This window comes from Apteryx mantelli, chromosome 26, assembly GCF_036417845.1.
Source record: "Apteryx mantelli isolate bAptMan1 chromosome 26, bAptMan1.hap1, whole genome shotgun sequence".
In the NCBI taxonomy this organism is placed as follows: domain Eukaryota; kingdom Metazoa; phylum Chordata; class Aves; order Apterygiformes; family Apterygidae; genus Apteryx; species Apteryx mantelli.
Window position 1 is genome coordinate 2,349,552 of NC_090003.1, and position 27,532 is coordinate 2,377,083.

The 27,532-nt window shown below is 37.8% G+C and overlaps 1 protein-coding gene across 1 annotated transcript in view; it reads right to left on the bottom strand.

Moving 5' to 3' along the window:
* Positions 1-23,653, bottom strand: part of PLCH2 (phospholipase C eta 2) — a 72,999-nt gene extending 49,346 nt beyond the window's left edge. The window contains exons 1-6 of the mRNA XM_067311278.1: positions 23,611-23,653; positions 12,847-12,969; positions 7,727-7,873; positions 5,308-5,551; positions 3,897-4,026; positions 1,311-1,481 (exon numbers count right to left, since the gene is read on the bottom strand). Coding sequence (XP_067167379.1) covers positions 1,311-1,481; positions 3,897-4,026; positions 5,308-5,551; positions 7,727-7,873; positions 12,847-12,969; positions 23,611-23,653 — 858 coding nt within the window. The remainder of the gene's footprint in view (positions 1-1,310; positions 1,482-3,896; positions 4,027-5,307; positions 5,552-7,726; positions 7,874-12,846; positions 12,970-23,610) is intronic.
* Between the last annotated feature and the right edge of the window lie 3,879 nt (positions 23,654-27,532).

The following is a 27,532-nucleotide window of genomic DNA, read 5'->3' on the forward strand; positions in this document are numbered from 1 at the left end:
AAGTTCCCTCTCCTTTAAAAAGGCAACACATCCTCAATGGCAAACAGAAAGATAACGTCAGAGAAACAACCAGCTCACTAATTACAAATCTTACAATGATGACCAATTACAGAGCTTTTGTTTGTCTTTCTCCTTTCCCAGTACAGCTTATCTACTCCAGTAAAAGCCATCAGAGAATAAACTAAGGATATCTAGGCAACAAGGCTTCGAGACTTTTCTCTTATTGTACAATAATCAAAGCAGCTGATAGGTTCAATATTGCAGACTGTTTCTGACATTTGCTGATTTACCACTCCAGAGTCAGTGAATCTTGAAACATCTTCACTAATTCAAATAGTTGAAAAGGAGTTTGATAGCCTGTTTCATTGAACTGTATGAAATCTGATCTGACTGGAATTATCTGGTCATGAGGCTGTTGATTTTGAAAACCTGGGATGCATTCAGAGTAAAGTGGGTAGAACAATTGTACAGTACTTACACATGTTCTGCCTGGTTCCAGCCAATTGCTTCATACACTAAATACATACAAAATGCTATGAGGAAAGGACTAAGGATCAAAACAAAATGCAGGCAGTCAGTACGTTTTGAATGATTTCTCTTAGTCATGAAAAGTTCAAAAGCCACTGCAAAAAACAAAAAAACCCCAAAACCTAAACCCACCCAAAACCCACCCAAAACACAAAACCACGAAGAACTCACCTGCTTAAAAATGAAATAAGAAGCTTTATTTAAAACCCAGTACCCCCGAGCATAGTAAGTTATGCACAATTTGATTAGGTGGACCATTTACAAGTATGAGGAGATTAATGTGCTAGGTGAGATACACAGGTGTAAGATACAACCCTGGTAATTGACGTTTATCCAATTTTTGCTTATTTAGTCTAAGCAGGATTTAAATTTCTCCAAAATAAATAGATGCATTATTGAGATGTGTCAATGGTGTTATATTTCATGCCAGGAACTCAGTAGAGTTCTTGTTTATCAAAAACTCTTCCTGTTTTGGGGCATAAAAACCCTGAACTCAGACAGAATAAAGCCTATTGCCACTCAGTATTACCAGAGTTTTTGCATACAGGTTTGGACTAGCCCCAAGATTACCTGTATGACCTTATTATAGCATAAGGTGCCAAGGTTTGTTACAATTTCAAGGAGCCTTAATCTGCTTCTGACCAAAATTCCCTTTCCTTGTTGTGTCTTTCGTTCTTTGCTTGAAAGCAAAGAAGGAAAAGGCCATTTGTGTTGCAATATCAGTGTTTCAGGTTTCTGGCATCCACATCCAGACTGCAAGTCTTTTCCTGGTTTTGGCCTACCTTTTGTTCAATCTCAAGAAAGCGTCTCAGGTCGTCTGTATCTAGGTAGTCCTTATGGTTGCTGTAGGTGAGCATTAGCAGGTACAAATCACGCCGTGTTGACATCATCTTGTAGAAGGCACAGAATTCATCAAAGCCCAGCACACCCTGGTTATCATCTGTATCAGCCTCCTGCATCACACAACAAGATGACAATGATATATCCAATTGCACAGCAATAGTCTGAAGAAGCTTTAAACAAACTCCTGCATCAGAATAAAACAACATTGGTTGGATGCTGGCTGACATGACTACTCGCTGTATGGTCTGCTAGAGCAGACTGATTAATCAGGCTGATGCTTGTCATATGAAAGCCTATGCCCTGGAAGATAGAAGAGAACATGCATGTCTGGAAGAAGCATCCATTCATATTTTCTTGCGAAGATCACTAGAACCCAAGTCATGCTAATTGAATTTTATGCCCATGACTTGGGAGGATACCTGTTAAATCCAAAGCCATAACTAAAAAGAGTTGTGAGTATAATAATTTGCTAGAATACAAAAACTAACTAACTAAATAAAATCAGTAAATGACACTGTTACAACATATACATATTGGGACACTTTACTTCTTGGGGTCAGTTGCCCCAGCCTGTGATGCACACCACTTCAGCTCTAGTAGCAGTACTACCTACTGTCTGCACACAGTAGAGATGGAATTTCTCCCAAGAACTCTTGTGATAGCCTGACCACAATGGGATCCACCACAGGATATAGTTATTGCCACTCAGAGGAGAAATTTTGCAGTTACTGTGTTTCTTAAAAGCCTATTCCCAAAAGCATGAAAAAAAATGAAGGAAAAAAAACCTGCCAGCAACAGCTGTTAAAAAGGAAAGCTGAAACTTTTCTCAAACAGGACAGACAATGTTTGAATACTTTCTGAAATAAGCTTCTCCAGCATTCCCTACTTTGTTCTCAAAAACTGAGTCGTCAGCATATTGCTTTGCTCACCTTTGCTGTAGACAGGTTTAAGGACATTACAGGCCAGAAAATTAAAAAAAAAAAAAAAAAGGCAACTTTTTACTAACCAAATCTTCCTATTCTTCGCTGAATTTCTTTCACGTACTGCCATACAACTGCAGTTGTATCAGCTAGGGAAAACACCAAAAATAAGTTCTCAGCACCACGGACAGCAACACTAAGCATTTGTGGCCTGTATGCAAACAGCAATTCACAGTTATTTGCCCACGAACAAAGTGTTACCATAACCCTGCAATTTATTCTGAAGTACCCAGATTTAGACAAATGGAATTTCTGGATCAGGGATGATCCCTCTAAACAGTTTCCTGTAGAAGGTACCTTTGCTATTTTTGTCTTACAGAAGTAGCACAGAAAAACAAGTAATCCATTACACACCTACGGATATTATTAATTTTACATCATTTAGCTTGTCCTTAGTTTTTTTTATTTTGTTTCATTATCATATATACATAGGTGAAGGGAAAAGTAAAGTTTCTTTTTTTTAGATCAGTTGCTGTGGCTGAAATTCAAATAAGAAAAGTATCAGTAAACCAAGGCAACAAGGGAAAAATGTATCCAGTGTAAAGGGGTCTTCATCTCCAAACAAGAGAAACCTTATTTCCCTTGAAGAGGATGGACATACCCCCTATTATGAATAGTAATCATTATTAATAAATCACCAGCATATGATGCAATGCCTCTATATGTAACATAGAAAACATGTAAATGTGACTGGATATCTGCAAAAACATAGTATTTTGAATACTATGAAAAGAAAAAATGAATCAGTTAACATTTTTTTTAACATGAACTTTTTTAAGTTATATACCTTTAGTGCAGCTTTACAATACTGGAACTGGGAAGACTGCATAGTTTTGAATATATTTTAAAACACCTATGTATAAACTGATGGCCTTTGGATGGGTAGAAAACCAAATGTTTCCCAATTATGGTGAAATCAAAACACTACATATGTGTAGGATATGTAATCATTTATCAGCGCAATGAAAAATTTGTTTTGTTATAAAGGAAACAAATAAGTGATTTTAGAAACACACAGCAGGAGTGTTTATGAGACTGGAGCCCTATACCAGCAGTGACACGTGGCCCAGCAAGGTGAAATGTCTGAGACCACCTTTTTGGAAGGATACCAGCAAGAAAATCACTTATGTGAATTAAATATGAGCGGATATCAGTTTTCAATCATCAGATCATTGTTTAGACCAAATTTTAACCAGATGTGAATATGAAATTTATCCTTTGGTTTCTAATGAGTCTGTAATCATTTATGTGGGATCCAGCTGTGTTTGTATGCATACCCAATATCAAGAAATGACTGAAATCACCTCAGTGTTTATAAGCTACCTGATAATACATAGGTATGTAATGCAACTTTAATTGAAAGGTATGATTCTATGAATAACAATTTATTCATTATGTGTTTCTAGAGCTCTCTCTAATTTACCAAATGTACCATGTAGCATCTCTCAGCAGAGTGGAAACAAATCAGCTGCAGTATTTACAATCTCCCCTATTAGGTTTTTTTGTTTGTTTGTTTAAAAGAAACAATACTTTTTCATTTCTTACCTTAAACATTTGCTTGACTTTTTGTCGGGGTAGGTTCACATTCAGTTTGTGCATTAGCTGGAGTACTTCATTAATACTCAGACTCCCATCACCATTTTTATCTGCTTCATCAAAGGTCTGCTTCAACCACATTGAACAGGAGTTAAGGAAATGTGTGGAATATCAAAGGGGTATTACTGAATATTATTAAAAAAAAAAATCTTTTGAGACTTAAATCTACATAGGCAAATTTTCAGGTTAGAAACTAGAAAAACAAACATATTTAGGATCCGTGAAATAAGACAGCTTTACACCAGTATGAACTAAATTTGTCAGCAGGATTTCTTCCAGAATCAGGGTAAAATAAAACTCTGTATTCCAAAATGATGCAAACGTATCTCAAGTGCTCTTCAAGAACTTTCAGTGATTCCCAGAACCTCACCTTGCTGATACTCATTAATTACATTTTTTTTGTTGTTTTTGCCCATTAAGAATTGAAACTCTTGCAGTCTTCCTGTCATATCACAGACTGACAGCATCTTACAAACCTTGTTTGAGTGATTTGCTTAGACCAGGATCTCAAATTACTTAATATTTTCAGGTTCTTACGCTCAAGATAGGGCCCTTGCAAAATACTATGATAGCTGATTATGCAAGTGATACAGAAAAGTACTTGCTGCAGAGCAGAAACTAATATATGCAGGGAAGTGAAAGCTTCTTATTGCTACACTTGAAAAAGTCAAACATTTTATACACTCATTACCTTTGATTTATGGTATCCAGTAACAGAGAGATCCTGCTGTTGGCTGCTGTTCAGCAGTGAGTGACCAGTGCAAAAACACTTTAAAAGTCTGAATAAAAAAGTAATACAGTTAACCAGCAACGTTTTCAGCATCTTAGCAGCACCTATGGACTATAATTCTCATAAGCAATATGAGCATGATATCACATTATGTATACGTGAATTTTTTCATGTTAGGGAAAAGTGCATATGAGGCTGGGGATGAAAAAGAGTTCAAGGTAATATACAGTACAACTCTACTCATATGTTATTTCAGCAGCAGTTTCTAGACTTTCTATGCTCAATATGCAACACATGCTAGTTACCCACACTTGCAGCACAGAATGAGCAAATTGAAATGTTGTGTCATATTTTGTTCTGTAAAACCAAATGAAATAGACAGCTTTATACAGGTGACAGAAAGTATACCTGTATATTTTTCAGTCCATTCTCCACTCATCTCTAAATCTTGCACATACCAATCCTCTTCAAGAACTCCTGTCTGTCTGGCATCAGGGAATGCAATGGAAACTACTTTGAAACTTCAAGCCTAGTGCACACTTTTAACAAAACAAATACTTAAAGGAATTTTTGGAATCTCTAATCACTGCACTGCTGGGAGACACTCTTTCAAATAGCATAGAAGGATATTGGTCTCTGGTCCTCTGACGTTTTGACAGGCTGTCTTCATCACTGATCCCTGCCATTAGATATTTTAGCCCTGTGATCCAGGTGCGTGCTTCCTCTCCACTGGAAGATACTAGATTAAGAGATTCCATATGGTCTCCATAGTAGATACTGAAGCAGCAGTTGGGATCAAAACTGCCATCAGCATAGCGCTGAAAGATCTCTGACTGCTTCCCCTCGCACACCTCCTGAATAGAGTCGATAGAGACTAGAATGATAAAGGTATGTGGCTCGTTAGTGACTGTGTGTAGAAGAATATTCATGCAGCCAGGTTTACAGTAAGACCCCAAAGAAAGGGAATCCCTTTTTGTTTGCTTGAAGAAAGTCATCTCCTCTGATCACACTGCTGAATCACACGGCTACTTGGCCAAAGACATAATGGATGAGCATACCTTACAATTCAAACAAAAAGAAAAAGCATCTATAACAAAATTAGCCTAGGTAAGCACCACACTTTATAGCCTGAGAAGGCAAAGAACCATGAGACAATCTGCATACTAATGTATAGCATCCTAATTTTAGTTTCCATTTTCTTAAGACTGTGTAATCTGTATTTTTAGTTTATTTACAGTTTCTTCCAACTACAAGCAAATCAGAGCATTTTCTTAGTTATTTCCCTAGACATGATCCACTGTCAACAGAATGTACATAATGTATTCACTGATAAATCATAAGCAAAGAAATAAAAATATTGCTACTGACTGAGGCACCAAATCATTGGAATGATGGGGAAATCTATTTCACTGTTAAGCTCATGTACAATATTACCAGCTTTCTGCACTGCAGAAGCATTAAGGAGTCTCAATGAACATCGGAGCCCTCTGGTTCCAAGCACTATAATCATACCTAGCCAAACAGTGGGCACATCTGTCTACATGTGTGTCTTTCTAGTAAGCATTGTGCAGAGATCCTTGGCCTAGCACTGACATGAGCTTGTAGCTCAGTAGGGTTCACTCTGCAGAAATACTAGTTTGGTCCTCAAGGTAGCAGAGCTGTGTTAGTACAGACTGACCCTTTGTGCAAGTTAGCCTTTCTTTTAGCCTGGAATTGCCACATCTGCACAGATTCTGGAGCTCATGCGGTCTTTCCTTGTTTGAGGATCTCTGTGTTGTGCCCTGCTGTGCAACCACTGACTATTCCTAAATCTGCCGGGAAAGCATACAGTCAGACTAGGAAAGCGGCCAGGTTTTCAGTGGCTCAGTAATCTCCTATTGCTCTCAATATCAGTGACAATCTGTTCAAAAACTAAGGAAATGACAGAAGGAACTATTATTTCCATTTCACACAAGACATTGTTACAGAGAGACTGATTAAATACATTAAAAAGCTTGAATTTAGTGATTTGTCAGAGGTCATACAAGCAAGGCTGTAAGAGTGGTGGGATCAGAACTTGCAAGATCCAGCCTTAAGTTTAACCATAAAACTAGTGCACCTCTTAAAATATTAAATTACATCCCCTTTAGACAACAAACCCATGAATCATGTCCAGAGATAAAGATAAAACCAATAAGTGTTTATAAACGGAAAACTGTAAGAACAAGTTGGTCCCCTCAGCTTCTGGTGCCTTCTTCCTCCCACTGGTGCAATCATTGCCAGACATCTCATCTCCTCTGGACTGTTCCCTTGCCAATGCAGTTTCACACATCTCTTTAAACAGCTTCTACTAAATAAATGGTTGAAGTCCTATTGTATTACAGGTTGTAATTTGTGAAATAATAATTCCTTCTCAAGCACTTATACTTTCTTTGGAGTGTACAAGTTAATATAAGGAAATAATTGCAAATAAGCTGAAAACTACTGCGACCTCCTTTTGCACTAGATCAGACAGCTGGAATAGGGAAAGCAAATCTCTGCATCTTGAAAAAACATAACTGATTGTGAACTGTCCTTTATTTTTATTATTATTATTTCAAGAGCGTAAGGGATTGCTTAAAATCTGTCTCAACAAACACAGGGAACTGATCTACATTTGACCTATGCGCATGCTTCTGACAGTTACAAAAAAAATACACAGTAAATTACTCTTTAGTCATATGCTAACTATTTATCTAAGCTACAGGGATGGAAAGGTAAAAGATAATACTGTAGAGAAATTTTCAAAAAGGGCCCAAAACTGAGATTGCAAGGTCTCATATTCACACAGGGTTTTTCCACAACTCATTTCCAAGTTATTACACTATTGTAGCCTGCATAGCTAACAGCAATTTAATCTTCATAAACTACTAATCTTCATAGAATCATATATTGCCCTTAAGTCCAAATACAATATTAATATTCCTCTTGATCACCTGCAAATGGAAATGAATCCATCATGCTGACCTGTTAATAAAAGGGCAAGACCCTGGGACAGACCGGAAAAAAAGCCTCTGCAGTTGACACTCACTTTTGGCTTTCTCATTCTTTCGAGACGGTCTCCAGCGAATGCATGACTTGTGCTCATCCAAGTAATAAAAGCGTACCAGGCCTTTGGAACTGCCACGGAGTTTGATCATCTGCGTACCAGCTTGCATGGAACTCATACATCTTTCCACTGAAGAAAGAAATAAGGTGACATCAATAAGTCAGACTTCGCTCCTTTTCAAATTGCCTTCACAGGAAGAAGACATATCAAGCAGGCACTCAATTAACAATACATGACAAAGAGTAAGATTTTCTGTGCTGTCTAATGTATGTTACATAATGACACAGTCAGGAAGACCCTTGGCATCTGTGAACTCGTCTGTACCTGTGAAAATTTCCATTCCCATATTAAAGTACGAAACTTCCATACATTGGAGTTGGGCCAAGGCACACACGTTTCCCAAGACTATTTTGAGTGCTTAATTTGAGCTCCTGCAATATGTAAAACTCATACTGGCTCTTGACACAGAATTAAATTTCACCTGAATGTTCGGATCCTTGGCCAGTGAAAACTAGTACGATTCTATCCATGTCAGGAGAGTTGTTCTGATTTACGCCTCAACTATTTGCCTCTCAAACGTCCATGAACCTTGTGGCATAACTTCAATGCTTTTTTTCATATTCCTGTTTGTAAATCTGTAGTTCTTGTCAGCAGAATCACCATTTAGAAGTACAGTTGATTTCTATCAAGCAGTTTAGTTAGCTACCTGTCCAGAATTCAATTCCAAAAATGTTTAATTACCTGACTTGGTCATCAAAAATATTCCAGGAACCCTATAAATAATTCAAAGGCTTTTAAGTACAAACTACTTCAGAGTTAAACTATTTTCACTGCAGAGGGAAGCTTTAAAAAGTTGTTGTTAAAAAAACGCAAGAAGTTTATTAGAATACAGTGCATAACTTTATTTAATTTTTGAGATAGCTGCAAAGATGAAGCCATCTTCAAAGGCTTCATTCTTATAAGAAGGAACACAATTAGGGTACATAACATGGTAATGTTAACCCACAATACTTAGGGAAATGTATGCTGAACAAAAATCCCCAAAGTAGAAGGAAGCAATTTTTCATTTTGCCTCCTCTAATGTAAATAATATGTTGCTATGTTTAAAAAGAAAATTTTAAACTTTTCTTCTTGGGAAAAAGCTGAAAGAATAATACAGAGCAGATATTGTTTGCACTGATCAATGCACTGTGGAAGGCACTCAGATACTACAAGGATAAATATGTATAAAGAAACCTAGTATTTTCTTTCTGTCCTATAACATATATTATGAATAAATCTTCACATATGCTTTAACGCAGTCTGAAATATGAAAGAGTTAAATATAATTCTTTATGACTGAGTCAGAAATATCATTAAATGCTAAAATAGTTGTAGTTGTAACCTGTAACCTGGCGTTGCAGAAGACCTGCCATTTTCTCCTAAGCAACTTAAGTTCAGAAACCTGGTTCCATGAATATTTATCCAGATGAGATGCTCTCAGCATGCGAACAATCCTAATAGGCAAACCTAGAAAAACACCTCTACCTTCTACAGCAGTTGCAAGACTGGGACCTAAAAAGGCTACTGGACCCATATAATTTTATTTTTGCATTCAGTCCTAAATCAGAAACATTTAGCCACAGACTTGACTTCCTGGCTTAACCTCAGACCTGCTTCATCACTGCAGATTTGTCTGGCAATCTGGACTCTTGGCTGAACCTGTTTAGCATCAACGGACCTGCTCTGCTTGCCTTACTGAGGTGCTGCAGAACCATGCCCCTGGGCTGGTAAGGTCACTGCCTCTGCCTGCCTTGCTATCACACAGGGCTCCTGCCTCCTCCTAAGAGCTGCCTGTCCCTGCTGCTCTCTGACACTGATGCCAGGGCACCAGACAAAACACTGAAGACCATGAAGAGCTGAACTTTAAGGCATTAACAAGAAGGGAGGAAGTTTGCCTGGACTGTTGTCATAAACGACAGCGAACATATTACCATAAGGTGTTCTACAACAGGGAAAGGAGAATGAAAAACAGATGCTCAAACAGGAAGACAGGGCACAAGAATATAGCACACATTGTTCTCCTACATTTTCTAATAAATTTCTAATGAATTCAAATCAGGAGGTGTTCTTTTGAAATTGAGCTACTGCAAGGAACTAAGCGCGACATCAGTTTCAAATCATTAGAGGCTAGCTATTGCAGGAAGGAAGGCAGGACTCTCATATTTTTGCATCTCTCCCATTGACTTCCCATAATGACAGAGCTTAGCCTGTAACTTAATTCTCCTGTGGCTTGTCTGTCTGGCCTGTATAAGTAAAACTAAAACTATACCTTTGCCCAATAAATTTACATTGTTTTTCCAGACAGAGAGAGAGAAGTGTAAATTACTACTCTGAATCTGGTAGAAGGATGAAAACTAACATGTATAGAACATTCTAGTGAGTTCAGATTGATTTATAAATTACAGAAAATTCAGCGGTAAGGCAGAGATGTTGTCCTCAAAAATCAATCATGTATACAGCTTACAGATTAAACAGTGTCTAATCTAAAACACTCATTCCATATATTTCAGCATGTACACAAATCCACACAATTGGTTGAGGTGATTCAAATCTACCTCTCAGGGGCAAACGCAAAAATACCCAAGAGAAGCAAGGCAGAGTAAAAAGAAATGGAAAAAATCGTGGAAGTTTCTGTGCCTTAGTGCTCATAATCACACAAGTTCAATTTATTTACTGAGGCAAAGAAGATTCACCAAAATAGATTAGTCTGAAAGCAAATCACTAATAATAAAAGAAAATTTAGACTTAAAACCACAATTTTGTAGAGTACGTTGTTCATGTTAGTAAAATATTTACACAGAGAAGGTGTTAAATTAAGAGCAAGATAATTCCTCATGTGATATTTTATTTCTTAAAGCTGACCCCTTGGCTTTAATCACAGATGCCCTTAGATGAAATCATGCGGTCTCCAGGTAAGAGTCATAAAAGCAAATGCTGTGCCACAGCGTAGAAGCATTACTGGAATTCAGCACCATATCCAAGGCAGATTCAAACTCAGTTCAACCACCTCCCAGGATAGTGCAGTATTTTTAATATCTGCTTTCATTCCAGTTCAGAAGATAAGTATTTTTCAAATTTACTGTGAGATAATAATTATGGAAGCTTGAAATGATTTTAATTTTACAACATTTATAGGTTTTGACAACGATTTTGTCAAAATAGCTAACAAAAAAAGGTTTCTATTAGCGCTAACCATACAGACTTTCAAAACACATTAAATTTCCAATTTCCTCTCAGGATACAGTGAATATTATCAGTATTTATTTTGTTTATTGTACAGGAAATAAAAATTTTATAAAAGTGAGAAGAGCAGAAATGGGAGAAGTATCAAAGACAGCACCTGTTACAAAACAGAAAAAACACAGAAGAAGCACCACAATCAGCATACACATTATGCAACACATATGCTTCGATTTGCTTTCCTTACATGAAGTTGGAATATACTCCTTAGCTGTTAAACTTTTTATAAGCATCCTTCAATAGCTTTTCTGAAATAGCCATTCATTTCTGCCACAAGATTGCTTACCCAGACCTACCCATAGCATACAGTACATGAACAGCCACTCTGTTGACCATTCCAACTGATCTGAAACATCGCACTGCTTGTTTGATGATTTGATGCACAATCGCAATTACTTTTTGCAGACACAAACCTGAGTTCAATTTTTTTTCAGTGTACCTGACAATTGAAAGGTCAGACCATACTGAATATTTGTTTTAAGTATCTGTGATTATCATTGTAGTCCATTAATTTTCATTTGTTTCTTTTTATATTCCTACATATTTGTGAGGTCTTTTCTTTCCTTTTAAACCATCTTCTTATTAGTAATGCAAGAACTTTCTCCCCCTTATTTGCTCTCACTGACTCAAGTCTCACTAAATTTCAAGACTCATTATCCTTCTCATTAGAAAAGAATCCTTAAAATATCTTTGGAAGAGAAAAGTTCTGTTTAAATCTGACAACAATGGTTGGGACAGGGCTTGCTGCATACAAGAGAGAATGTAAGACCGAATCTATCATTAAAGCATACAATCATTAGTGAATGAGATGTTAATGGGAGAAAAGACACTAAATCCTGTGGAAAGTAGAGTGCTGAATTTGATGTCAGTCTCTCAGCTCTCCATCTCTCTTGGCTGAGACTAAATCAGCCATCTGGATACAGGGGAATGTAAAAGCAGAGCAGGATGGCATTTCTGAACCTCTGCAAGAGTTCCCATTAGTTTCTAAGCTATCTATACCTCAGACTTTCTTGTTAAAAAAAAGATCTTTGGTTGGTGAAGGTGGCAAACAAGTAGGACAAAAAAGTGCTTCCAAAGTAACAGGTGTTTCTGTCAAGGTCATGGAGGATACCTTACTGGAGATGAGAGCACAGAAAGACAGCAATTAAAATGCTTTTACTGGAACGGGAACATTGCATGTACCTAGCCATTGCCAATTAGGTTTGCTGTTTTTATCACCTATGAAAGAGAAAGGCTACTACGAAACAAAGATCTTTCTCAGTTAGCTAGTGAAGCTTAAATATTTTGCTATAGCCTATCAGTTTTTAGATAACAAATCCCCAAGAGAATCAAGTGATCTAACTATGGAAAAAGACAACAGACATATTTCTAAATGGTGATTTCAAAGACTGAAAACAAGACAAATGTTACATGAAAAAAAAAAAAAATCAAAGAATCGAGAGTTGTACAAATTCTGGTAACTAAGACCAGAGAGCCAACCTTTCTGTGAGTATGGAGAGGGAAGGAGAGGATAGAAAATTTCAAAAGGCCAGCATGTGTCAAGTTGTAAGACACTGCATTTGTATTTCCACAGGAAGGAAAATAAATCAACTTAAAAATGTAATTCAGAGGTTCTTGAAAAGCAAGATAACTGCACTGGCAACCAGTAAAACAGTGCAAAATAACATAGGACTAGGGCTGTGTGTCAACTTCTTCCTTCTTTTCCTCTCCCCCACACTACTGCTAGACAAAGCTGTCACTAAATAAGACTTAAACATAAAAACTTTTAAGATGCTACTGTCTTGTGCATTTAAGTGTCAGGTATTCAGTCTGCATCTTACCAATATGACCAATTTTCCATCTCGGAGAAGCTACGATGCTGCCACCAACCCAGAAAAACTCTTCAGCCAGGCAGGCAACTGAAAACTTATTTTGAAGCAAGGGAGATTTTGAGGCATCCATATCTGAGACAAATGGCAGCTTTAAATTGAACACAAGCTCTGCAGGCCTTACCAGTGGTCAAGATTCTGTAGCTGCAAATTTTCAACTTAATAGCACAGAAATATTAGGAAAAAACACTTCAAGACAATCGATGATTTCAAAAATCCAGTAGTATTTTTCCGGTTGTTACAGAGCAGTTTCACAGTAAATTTAGGCCTTCTCCCACGTCCAGATTTAAACTATAAAAATACCAGCAAAATCCTTTTTATTCTATGTGAGGTACCAATGTGTCTATTTTGGAGGATGAGGTGGGCTACAGTTCAACATTTACAAGACAACAGATGATGGACACAGACAGTCCCATGAGGCAAGACAGCGTTTAGGTGAATCTATTTCTGGTATACAGAGAGGCCTCCAGACGATATTCTTTTTCCTTTGCTACATCATCGGCTGCTGAGCAGCCACCAAGCCATTATATCAATTCACAGTTGGATTCTGCATGCTGCTTCCTCCTTCTGACAACCACTGTTACACAGGGGTACCCCTTGCATATATTTGATTCCTAACAAACTTGCAAGTCCCGCTCTTCCTGAGGGCTCTCCTTGCTCTTCAAAAATCATCAACATTATCTGTTGCTGTAAATAAGCACAAAGATAATAGAGTACAGACCATTCCCCTCTCCACCCTCCTGAGTCACCCCTGCCTTTCACTGCAAATCTGTCCAGATGCTTAAGCTCTTCACTCTCATTCCAGGTCTGTAAAAAAAAGACATTTTCTTCTTATACAGCTCTTCAGAAATCATTGTACACATCTTCATCTTTTCTCAGAAGGTTCTCCTCAATATTTTAATAGTCATCTCCAATAAAAGAAAGATCATTTCTCTCCAGGCAGAAAAAAATAGAAACAATGCAAACACAGCAACACATGTTTGCTTGAAATCCTAAATCCACCATAAGCACTAATCCTAAAGCTGTAGTTCTGGCCTATCCAGTCAAGGGATTTAGGTGACACATGTTATGGCTATAGAAAATAAGAAGGTTAAAACAACAACAACAACAGAAAAAAACACTTATTTTCCACCTAAATTAGCAGCCTCTTTCAACCTCACCGCTCATTTAGAGGCGAGCAAGAAGATGCTTGCTTAGGATACAAGACAGCCAGCCACACTGTACAGAACAAGTGCTGTTCATGGAAACCAGGAGCATTTAGAGTGCTTGAAAACTAGAGGAGGTCAAAGCAGGAAAGTATTAATTTTTAAAAAGTATGAAGTCACTATCTCACTCCCTTTGAAATGCACCCAATAAACTACAAATGTGTAAATCTATCATTTATGTTATCACAACCTCTGAATCTACAGTAAATTTTGGATATAATGTGCAGTCACTCTTGCTATCTGTGATCCATACAAGCACCCTAACACATTTCTAGGTTGATGAGTTAAACGCAAATTGCCCACATAAAGACACATTCATTAAATACATTCCACTCTTCCTTTCACAGTTTGAAAGGGCTTTAATTTTAGAAAAAATTGGCTCTCAAAGAGAAGTCATTTACTTCAGCATCTATGTCCAGAGTTCTTATATCAGACTGGCCTCAAATGCGAACCACAGAGTTACTCAAAAGAACAAACAAGCTGGATCTGGGCTAAGGGTCAACAACAGCAATATGCCTGCATACACTCTTGCCACTTTCTGCTACTTACACAAAGTCTTTAGCAGTAGCCTTCCATTCTCTTAATGCATCTTTCAAGAATAACTTAGTGAGATGGCTGCAAACTACTTAGTTTTCTGGCATGAGAGAAAGAGTGAATTCTTCTGTAAAATGCTAAGTGTATATCCATACAACAGAATACTGTTACACAGCAGGCAAGAACCTATTAAGTATGGTCTAAAGATGCTGATCCTTTTTCGGGGGAAGCATGATCTTGTGTACACCAGAATCAGACTTGAGAAAGGTAAGCTTAAATACCTGCTCTACCACACACTTCCATGAATTTCTTGAATAAATCAGTAAATGCCTTTGTGGGTAATATCCCTGCTATAGATAACAAGATCTTCGTGTCTTAAAATGGGAAGAACAACATTGTTGCACCTCACAAAGGAGATACAACTAAACTCCATGGCTCAAATATTAGAAGACAAAGTTACTGTAAACTTTTTCAATAAACCAAAAGGATTGTGGTTGTTCAGCTGCTATTCCCATCCTGATGGCACTTTTCTTCTCTAGCAGCACTAATCCAAAGGATTGCTTGCAGTCTTCCAGGTTATACATGCAACAAAATCTCAGTAGCTGGCACTCTGTGTGCCAGACAGCAAAAGGTACTGACTTTAAAATTCAGTATTAATTCTGCAAGGACATCCTAGATTCTGCATTAACCATTTATGTGAGATCAGTTGGAGACACATGGAAGGGAGGAAGAGTGAAACATAACTTTTATTGCAGCTATGTCCAAGGTATGTTCACAGCTCAGAGTTAGAATTCCACACAAGCAGGACTTTGAATATATGGATTACTTTTTATTCTAGTACAGAGAAATGTCAGTGATTTGCAACACTAGAAAAGAACTATTTTGATGTTCAAGTTAAAGTTAGATTTGTAAGGCAAGGCCCAGCCAAGAGGAAAGCTTTTATCATTTAAATCCTCTCGACACTATCAATCAATCCTTCAGGCCTCTTCAGAAGAGGATTGCATAAACAGAGAAAAATAATTAACATCTTTCAGAAAGCCCCTTTATTTTTCTAATCATGACTGGATACTCAGCAACTGTATGGGGAAGAAATAGGAAATAGCAAAGGGTTAAATGTGACATGCTCCCTCTTCCAACTGTTTTCCTTAAGCATATTGAGCTGAAGTACTTAGGATATAAGCCTATTGAAGCAGGTTTCTATTCTAGGCTCACTTGACATCCTTAGAAAAATTTTGCTCATCTGACACAACATACAGATTAAAGACTTCTTTCTATGGCACTTTAGAAACTTATTATTATTCTCTGAGGGTACCAAAGGCTTTTCTTGCCACAAAAAAAATTAAAAAAACAACAGCGCTCAAGTTTGCAGGCTGGCATGTGGCTTAGCCAAAAGTGTAACTCAGAAGACTATGAATAATGTTGGACTGTTGAAAGTCTTGTTAGAGAAGATAACCACTTTAAGAGTGGAAAAAAAATTTTTTTAAAAAAGAGCATCTTGTACAAGATACAGGAGCAAAACACATACGCAAGTTAGGAAGATGGAGGGAAGTGAGCAAAATGGAGAACATCCTGAGGCAAACAGATTTATAATTAACCTCCCAGGACAGATTGATTAACCTCCAACTTGCATGTTTTATTGTTGAAGGAAGGAAAAAGTGTTATAATGGTCATTACAGTACATCAAGAAACAGCTGTAGTCCTTAAAGTAGGAAAGACAAACCTAGAAATTTCAGTACAGAAAATTTCAATACATATACCAGATTCTGATCTCTCTCATGCCCACTGTACATCAGGATTTACTCAGAAGACAATAAAAGAGAAGCAACAGAAAAGGTAAATTAGGCTCACGGTGTAGCAAGAAGTTTGAACATACCAGGTAACAGCATGCAGACACACTTCCTATACTTCAGCTGGCTACCAGTTGAATAGGTCATGGAAAACACATTGGAAATCAATGTATTGATCACCAGAGACATTAAATATTACAGACCTGATACTGTAATTCACTTGGAAATCCACAAGGATTATACTTGTAACTTCACAGCTATGCACTCATTTGTCCTTGAACAAACACACTTTACATTACAGACCAGTTTACTAGATTAGCAAACTAACCTCATCACAGGAGGCTGATCCTAAAATAAACACATGGGCAGCAATTAGTGGTACATGTATTAACTCTAATACAGATACCATTGTAGATAAAGTAGATATGTGCTTCCCATCCAGGGAACTCTTACTCCTAATGGCTGCAGAATAAAAAGAAACTGATTTTAAGAAGTCATAAAATAAAAGGAGGCAACAAAATTGTTAATGTCTTCTGGCACACTGCCATTTAGCTGTATCAGGATATGATCACTTTAGCTGTAGCTACAATGTTTGTTATCATAAAGGCATACAGTATCACTCTCTTATAATGCCTTCGGAGAAATTAGGAATAAAGCATTACAAGTTATTGGCCTCCCCCCCAACATGCACACTTTTATTCATTTGAAAAGTCACACATCATTGCACTTTCAGCTGTAAGCACCAGTCACAAAACCCTGGAAATACTGCAGAAATTACAGCTACAGCAGGTTATAAACATCTTAGATACCTCAGCCTAAGATCTTCATACGAGTCAGTTTGCCTGTCACTAACCATTGAAAGACTGGATGCTGAGGAGGTGTTTCCAAAAGGAAATAACAAAAAACCCCAACCAAATAAAAAAAAGCTGGTTGAAATGCACTTAGCTAAATACAGTTTTAGAAACACATCTGGAAACACATCTTAGAAACACATGCTGCCTATTCCTAAGGGCCTATAGCAACACTGTCTAGACAGCAAGTTTCAGTTTCTCCTCTGCTGGAGCCAGTTGCCTTTAGGTTTCCATGGCTCTCTATGTTCTTTTAGTGCTATGTATCTGCATGCAATAGCTGGCTATGCTTCTGGTATGACCATTTCACAAGAGGAGGGATATGGTGAGTATACAATGATGCAGTATAGACAACATTTGTATATTTTCTATTTTTTATGACAACTAAAAGCTTCTGCAGTAGTTATATTAAGAATTCACTAGAACCACCACTTTTAAATGGTTCTGCCAACTCCTAAGGAAGGAAAATGCTCAGATACATGCAGGATTATAACGAAGTTTCCTGCACCCACTCAAACACTAACGCACAGGCTCAAAAGGCCTGTGGACCACAGGAATGACCAGCTGGACCGCAACATTATCCCAACTGCTTATAAGCTGCCTTTTCCTTAATTCTAACATAACCATTCTAATGACCTTTGCCATGGATACAGTCAGAGCTGTAGTCTACTACACACAGCTAGACCATCTGGACAGCAACTCTAAGCACACTAATCCTCACTCAAGATTAAAGCTACACATCTTCTCTGTGGCAGGTGGGAGTCATGCTGTTCACTAGCTTCTGTTTCTCACCCAGTATGATCCAAAGTTTAACATTTTTACATTTGCTCAGAACAGACCTAAACGATTCAGTTTTATTGAAATATACATCCCTTTAGCGTGCATCAATTTACAAGGCCACTGATTCCATTTGGAGAAGTGCCAGCAGCTGCAACATGGCATGTTCTGTTCTGCCCTTTCAGAAATGGAATTTACAATAAAGAAGCCCTGAGAGGGCTGCTTTAGCTAAGGAATTGCAAATACAGACATTTCCAGGGCTTTCCAATGTTGGTGAAGAATTCATAGTTTTTAAATGTAGTACTGATCCTGAAATCTTTTAAGTTACTTTACTCACATGAATAAACATTTGTGGAATTGGGACGTATCAACAAGAACAGCACTAATGTAACAACAACAATTGGTTTGCCTCCTTCTACAGTGTTCAGACCTCTTGAGCTCTTCTGAAAATTTTGATGCAATTATTTTAATTAAATGAGTATTAGGCTTTCTTTTGAGCCTTCAAGTAGGTCGCGCCTTAAGGAAGACTGTTTAATAAATGTGTTAAGATTTTGATTCACATTTTACCAATGAAACATTAAGGTCTACAGTGGATTGATCCCTAAGCTATCAAACCAGAAATCACCACCACCACCACACACAAATGGGAGGCACAAGGCTTGGAATTTTTCAATGTCTTCAAATTCTGCTCTCACTGTAGAAATATTATTACCCATTTTCCATTTACAACATGCATTATCTTTGAAATATTAATACAGCTTTGCCTTCTGTGACTAAAAATAAAATAGCAGCCTACCAATGAACTCTACTAAAAATTCTGATGCTAGTCTTGGCAAAGAAAATTCAATTTTCAAGATATCTTTAGTAAAAAGATGTAAAAACTATGTTAGCAGCTTTGCAAGGAAAACTTGCAATGAAATTTTGTATGTAGAAAAATGTCAGCCTAAAATAAAGATTTTAAGTTTCCTCCAAAGACAGACTATATAAATGCTGCTCTAAGGTCACCTCATTTCCAGCCTCTGAACTTGTATAAGAAAATATCCCTGCACCCTTATTGAAGTAAGAGCTTAAACTCTTTACATTTAAACATCTTTCAGCACTTTACCATCTGTTCAGTGACATGGGTCACAAACAGTGAAAGGGAGATTAAGGCAGGTTGGGAGGGAAGAAATCCATCAATATTATTGAATGACTTCTATGAAAACACCTTTAAGAATTGAAGGCAAAGCTGGTGCAGGAAAACAAGACAGATTGAAAGAGGTTAAGAAAAGCCATCTGCTTCTGAAATGCAGTATACTGGTCTACCATCATCACAAACTGATTTTTACTCTCAACCTTTGCTTACGTATATGGTGTGAAATTCAATCTCTTCTACCTGTAAAAATTCAGGATTCTTCTAGACCTTCCTTTTGTGCCATGTACATTTAAAATATATGACAGACTCCTTATGTTTATTTCCTCAAATATAGACCAGTTTTGCGAAACACAGAGGCAAATAGAGATGTGTTGTCTCTAGGAGGAACCCAATGTCTGTCTTCATTCAGCACACTTCTCAACTCCTGTGTCATGCAAAAGACAGTCTTATGAGGGCTTACTACAGATCTAGAGACAACAGTGACACAAAGAAGATACTGCCAGACACTTACTCAGTTACAAGAGTTACTTTAGTGGGAGAAAGCTGATGGGTGAGAGTGCACAACTTCCCCTGGAGCCAACAGTTTAGTCCCTTTTGTCCCTGAAAAACTGCAACTGTGAACTTATCTCCCATTCTTCACAGCATACTGCAGATCAGTAATTACTGCATAGTATATTCAGCAGCTCCAGATTAAGATCCCACAGGTGAAGAAAGTACTTTACTTAATCACTCAAACAGGCAACTAGTAATGTTACTAATAAACAAAAGCAAAATACAGTGGAAGCCAAATGGGTTATACCGGTTAATTCCTTGTTAGAATAATGGTGAATATTACCTCAAAACGTTCAGATGTATTGAGAGATGGGAAGCTGAAATTTTCATATGAAGAAACTGGGAGATACGTGCTACTTCAATAGTTACTTCAGTTAGACTAGAAACTTTGAAGTTATGACAATGTAATGATGGGGACATAGTATACTGAGTATTGAAAACCAGGTCTACCTAAGAGTGAGAGGTAAAATGCAAGACTCAGATGCCAGAAGATGCAAGTGCTCTGGTTTGATTATCTTTGAATTGTGTTGTTTTCAAACATGAAAGTATAATTATGCACAGACTGTGAAGCCTTTATTCACAATGCAGTAGAATGTTTAATTTGATTGCTCCAGTGATTTTACCTGCACTGGCTGTGCAACTAACTAATTCTACATTAATAAAAGGCTTTAGAGTCTGACCCTATGAAAATTCTTGCTGGCTAAAAGGCTTAGTGTGTGACCCGCCAAAAATGAAGTCTCCTCTTTTTATCTACAGAAGGAGCATACCATGAACAGCACTTCATCTTCACTGCACTCTCTTAAAAGTGCAGTTCCTCCGTAACTAGGTAGTGGTAGTAGAGAATTACTGATCTCCAGGTTACCCCAGTCTCTCATTACACTGGATAACAATGATTGACTGTACTGTAAACAGTCAGTCTCCAGCTTCTGTGATGCTCTTGACAAAAGTGAAAATGTTAACAATGATCTCACAATAGAACTATTAAGTCCATCGTAACTAGGCAGATACACACCAGTTCCATCCCAAAATTCGTCAAAGAGCCGTCATCGAAGACTCAGAAAAACCAAGCTTGGGCTAGACTGCAATCAGTAGCTTACCGATACTAATAACAACCTTACCCAAAATTCTAAACTGTCACTGCCCTCTGTCTTTCAGTGGAACTGAGCTGGGGAGAGAGGATCAGCCTTTTAACTATTTAACATTGCTGAGGCCAAGACCACTGAATCAATGCACAATGACTTTGCCAATTTCATTTTCTTTCAGCAAAAGATGTTGCAGATGTTTTTTTCCCAAAGCACAAGGTCTGTCATCCTGAATCCAAAAAGTACTGTTGACTATGGTCCTCATCAATGTCTATTATACTGGATCCTCAGCTGCAGCAAATGCAGAAAACAGCTACTCTAATACAAATCTAACAATGATATTATAAAGACAGCAAAACCTTGATCAATATGGCTTTTCTGAGAAAAGAGACGTCTGTGAAGCAGGCAAATATCTGACACCCAGGATCTGGCAGGTGTAGCAAAGCAGGCAAAGAGAGAAACATTGAAACGTCACAAATTTCAGTCTCACTGAATTGGAGCAAGACAAAAGAATGGCTTCAACTGGCTCTTCCAGAGCACAGCGAGGTGTTACACCAGAGGAAGGTTGTCAACTGTCACACTCTTAACACACTTTCCCAGACAACATTCTTTACTGAATATGTGGCCCATTCTTCCCCCATGGTACTGACAGCCAATATGAATTGTTTCTTCAGCTAAAGCTGAACATTTCGGAATTACCTGGAGAAAGTAATTTTCTTAAATGATCAGATATGACTGACCAGCTTCTATGCAGCCAGAACCTCTTCAAAAAAACAAAAAACAAAAAACCCAAACCCCAAGAGCAGTGAGTCACTAGAATACTAAAGAATTGAGAGCTATTATGTTAGTACCTTTCACATTATAATTCTTTTAATAGGGATATCAGATGAATACTTTTAGAGGCATTCATGTACTTAAGGAATTACTGGCTTCAGTTGCATCACCACTGTTCTCTTCCTAAGTGAGAGGAGAATCACATTTCCTCTTAATACCATAAATGATAGCAGGAAGGTGGCTACCCTTTAGAAAGAAACTTCATTAAATGGCTTTGCCTGTAGCTTCAGCTCATGGAATCTCTGCTCTTTTAAATAATCCCATTTCTCTTTGTTTCAAGGTGCTTCCACTAGCTAGCTTAGAATGACACCCTCTGGCAGGAACACAGAGTTGGTGAACATCTTTAAATTTAAGTCTCAGGTTTTCCTAGCTGCAAACATGGAACTAAGCTAAGTAATTGGTACTTGGATGATTCTCCAGGGAGATAATCATGTGAGAGCCTCTCTCTCTGATACCTCTAAGTCTGTTCAGAAGTTGAAAGCTGAACTTAGCGGTAAGAAGTTGAAAGGACTTTGGGTGACAAAACAATGACCATTTCTGTTTACAACATTAGATTTTCTAGGTGATGCTCTCTGGACATCCTTTTTTATTACAATTATGCTTTTAGAATGAGACTCTTCCAAGTCAATTTGCAATAATTTTCACATTCACATTCTTCTTCAGTTACTGGAACAGCATTTACCGCAGTGAGGAGTGACTAAACAGCTCCAGTCACACCTGTCTGCCTTAGTTTTCCTTCCTGTCTGAACAAATAGCATTGCTTTGGCTTATTTTTAGTGTGCTAATTACAAAGATATGGAGGAGTCAAAACAGAGTTAATGGATACCACATTTGGATCCAACACCTAAGCATCATACTGGACCCAAACATTTTTTTTCACTTTGGGAAAGTTAATCCAGACATGAATTTTTGAACCACTGTTATAAAAAGGAAGTGAACTTCAATGAGTGCACCCTTCAACAGATGTGACAAGACATTCATGAACATGTGACTTTTAATATTCTATTAGTTGAAAATACAGGGAGTCAGGGCTACTGATATGCTTTCCCATGGACATGAAGGTGTTAAATAGAATAGTATCCAATGAACACAGAGGAACTTTTCTGAATACAGAGAAGTCATACCGCTTTACTTGCAGTATAATGATTGTAAAACTGCAAGGCTAATGGGCATAAAATACGGTGTTACAAAATGAGACAAGCAGCTAGGCATTTGATTCAATTAATATGTTATCATAATTAAGGGTGTCTGTCTTTGGGATTTCGCCAAATAAATCAACCAAAAGATAAAACTTCTTAAAAATAAAAACAAGAGTTTTTTGAGAGTTCCTCTCTATTTTAATTTCTCAAGATGCCATCAGTACAGGAGATATGACCTCTAAGTTCAAGTTACAGATAACTTATACAGCATAGTTAAAACAGCTTTAGGCAGTTCATAGGGAGGACTGAATTCATCCATGGTACAACTTCACCAGGGACGAGTTCAACCTGAACTGTTTCTATGAACTCTTGTTTGAGAGTATAGCAGAAACTGTATCTAATTAAAAGCAAATCACACATTAAAAAATTTCAAAAACAACACAGCTGACTCACAAAAGTATTGGAGTCTCTTTTCTGTCTTACAATGTGGGCAGCAAAAGGTCTATGGTTAAAAATAGAAAGCCTTTCTTTACAGTGACAGCTAGCTACTTCAGCGAGCAAAACGAGGACATGGATATAACTGGTGCCTCCTTTTTCATGCAGGAAGAAGCCGCCATTGGAGATACATGTATTATTTAAGGTTTGCTGGTGACAGGAGATGAAGGTATGATACAGCAAAGGTTCCCTTAGGAAACTGCTTTATCTTTGTACTAAGTCTGAATAACAGAAAATAAGCAAGAACGAATGCTGTCTAAACTATACTTTTCTCTATAGTGTAACTCAATCTCCTCAAAAAGGTGGTTAAAATAAAATTTCACCTTACCTTTATCTGGGCTGATGCATCTAACGGTGTTTTTATCATCCATATTCCACTGACAGATTCAAGTGAAGGAAACACCAGAGGAAGCAGCAAAGACCACATATACATCACTGAGGTTTCAAAAGCCTCTTATAAATAATGATAAAAACAAGATTGGACCTTGATCTTTAATTCTGATGCTGAATTAATGCTGATTCTGCAGCACCAAAAAGTTCCTAAGGATGCTTGCTGCTTCTTCTGGCCTGAGCAAGCTCATTTTTATTCCCTGTATAGTATGTCAGGAGCTGCTGACAGGTAGAAACCAGCACAGGAGCTAAATGAATGTTACCAGCCTTTCACTGCAACTCAAGTGTTCAGCCACCTGGGATAATCATTTATTAACTCTTCATTCCCCACTCTCAGATGGAATATAGGCACGTATTTTGCTTCACTCCTTCACAAAAGTGCTCAAGGAAAATGTGGATGTTAGGAAATAAGTAAAAGACAGCTCACTTGTGATTCCTCTAGGATGTATTTCATTCAGTAGGCAGCTACCATCAATGGGGTGCTACTTCATTTATGAAGGAAAAAATAATAATAAAAAAAACCTCTCTTATATTTTAATGCCTCCCTGTGCCCATAGAGCATCCTACAGATTGTTAAGGTATCCTCTCAAACTTGCTCAGGTTAAGATAGCAAGCGTACAGTTACTGTTAAAAATATGCAAGCTGTTTTCTCTGGACTTTTGTCACACATTTTTTTCTTGGCAAACACCATATATTTCTCTCCTTTTTAACTTGCAAGAAAATATTACCTCAGAATTAGTGGGAAAACAGGTAGCAAATGATGCAAATTATTGGACACGTGTATGCTGTGTCCCGAAACATAACAGACGTAAAGGTAGATGCAGACCTTTGAGGCCTGGCTCAATTCCAGTGAAGAATTTCAGCATCTTTATAGGATGGCACTGTGTAAAGGTTCCAACCAGAAATAGTTCCTGCCTGTACTACATGCCATTTAAATACAAAGGCTGAGACAGTTTGTGCCTTTGAGAATTGGATGGAAAAATTATTCTGTCTCATATAGAAAAGGAAAACTGAAGCCTAGTGATAGGGTGACAGGGATAGGAGTATCTTGCTCAAAACGTACAGTATATGAACCAGGCATTCATCTCACACAGACTTAACGGGTATTGCTGTTCTTGACCCTCTTCCCACCTTGACCGCAGTGAGCGAGGTCAATCCTTTTCTGCTCAAAATTGCTGTTTGACTTCGCTGTGTTGTCCTATAATACCTTATTTCAAGCTGAAATCTTGATCTACTGAAGTATGCGAGTTGCTGTGTAACGCTTACAGTTATCTTCCTCTCATTCCATTCAGTCTTTCCAAACTAGAAACTAGAGTCTCATTCATATTGTTTCCACTTGTTGCAGCTCGATTGCCCTGCTAGGTTTTCATTCTATCTCATCTCTGCATTTTAGACACCAGTCAGCATTCTACCCAGATCAAGAGTCTGCATGATCCAACATGAAAACCCTAAAATTTTCACTTCAGCATGAATCCTACTGTCATTATCATCTAGGAAGTGATTTCTGGATTTGGCCCAAACCTATTTTCAGCAAAACATTATTCTGTTTGCTTACTCTTTTTCAACACCAGCTATATCCCCTGAGAGATCATCTCCAGGGCAACCCAGTTCTTCAGGAGCACTTATTCCAAGAGTCTCATGGGGCATCATGCATTTATACTATGTTGCATTTGTTTTATTGCCTTTGTATTCATTGCATTTTTAATACATGCTTCTCAGGGCAAAGGCTGAGGACCTTTGCTGCTGTACTCCACTGTGCAAACTCAGGCTGACGTAACATACATGACAATGGCAAGGGTGAAGGGCACAAAGATACTGCATACATTATATCTGATATATAAATAAACCATACGCTGCATAGTAAGGTGAAGTTTGGCAGGCATCCTCCCCCAAGCTTTTGGAAAAGGTAATTATTTTGTGTATAGTCTGCTCAACTACTGTTACACCAGTTATTCACGGATAAACAGGGACAACTCTCTCCACAGAAAAGCAGTATAGATTTCATGTGCTGCTAAATTAAACGCTATTAAATGATGACAATCCTCACCAAAAGCAAGCCGAGAACTAAATTAGAGGGGAAGATTTCAAAAGTAAAAGATGTGCAGCAGCTCTATATATTCTGAATGCACATTATCAAATCCACACAGGACCTGCTCTTCCCTTCAGTCACCGTTTTCCATCCAAATTAGACTTGCACATTTAACCTAAGTAAACTAACCTTACAGACAAAAACCATCTACAAAGGATATAGTATTTTAATTCTCCTGTACCCATGAGGGAAACTGGTTTTCAGTAATGGAAACATCAATATTTAAAACAAAACGCTGAGAAAATAAGCATTCCAGAGGGTAACATTTTAGCTTTCAAAGCTAACAGATTTCTTTGTGGCTTGACAATTTTTTTCAAGTCCATAAGAAAGCCACTTTCAAAACTAATGACCTCAGACTTAATGAAAATGAATCAAATACCAGAGGACAAATATGATGAAATTTTGATCTGATCTTTTGGTATGTGGAAAAGTAATCCACATAAATTTTACGATTAATCTTGCTGGTTATTACCAGAGAAGAGTTTGTTGTGTTTTTTTAATTATGCTAGATATGGGAACATTTCCCACGAATTCCTCTCTCTCTCTCCCTCCCTTTCTCTCTTCTCTTCTTTCTTTCTCTCCTTTCTCTCTCTTGCTGTCTCTCTCTTCTTTCTCTGCATTGAAACCTATCTGTGTAAAACTATTTGCACATTGCCCTGAAACTTGAGAAAGTCAAAGAATCAGAAACAGAGGCAACAGTAATGAAAGGGACCAATTACCCTTACATCCAGACTCCTGTTGTCAAGGAGGACTGTTTTATAAAAAGCTCTTCCAAATTTAATTTCTCTTTATCCTCAAACAATTTAGGTTTCTTGTCCCTGTTGGTTAGTTATGGATAAAATACAGCCTTTACACTGTTTTATACAGGCTAGAGAGTTTGGGAAAAGACAGGGGATTTGCCCTTGTGGCCACAGTCCAATCTGCTGTAAGTGTCCGACTCTCTGGAATGCACGTGCCTGCAAAGTTGTACTATAGCCCAGCTACATACCTCTTATACCTGAAGCTATACTTGGTTGAGGTTCACGCCGTAAGGAAGCTTGTAGGAGGGAAGATGCTATTCTAAGAGACCAACTAAATTCACATTATCCACTCTTGCAAAATAAACAGAGCTGCTTTTCTCATAAGCCCCTGCAAAACCTACCCAGACCTTTGTCCTTGCACCCAAGCATATAACAGTAAAAAGGACCAATTACCAGCTTCCTCTCACCATGAAACCAGTGGGCAGGGAAAGGACAAAGAATGGCAAATAAATTTGGGTTCTTTCCCTCTTGTCAACTGCCACAAGCAGAAGAGTATAGGAACATAGGAACAAATGGACTCACAGGACCAATAACCCTCTCAACACTGTCAACTATATGACACAATGCACTTAACAGAATGCTCCAGTTTTATCTTAAAAGCAATTAGTGGTTCTGTGCCCATTGTTTTTATTTCCTACAGGCAAGTACAGGTTATCAACAAATCACTGTCTTGTATCATAAGGGAGAAGCAGGACATGTGTTGAGGCTCAGAGCATGTCTCTAAGACACAACATCTCAGGAGACTACTTCCAGGACAGTGAAACTTTCATGCTACACCTAGCTTAATACAATGCCTAAAGATACAAATCTCCAGTTCAACACAATCTAGTCTTCACAAATTTATCAAGAGACAGAGCAAATTAAAAGATAACAGCTAAGACTGATGGACTAATTCACTGATTAGCTTTCAAACTCAAATTGATCAAAGCTTGTTCTTTACTGGGGTTTGCGTGTTTGATTTGAAATGGTAA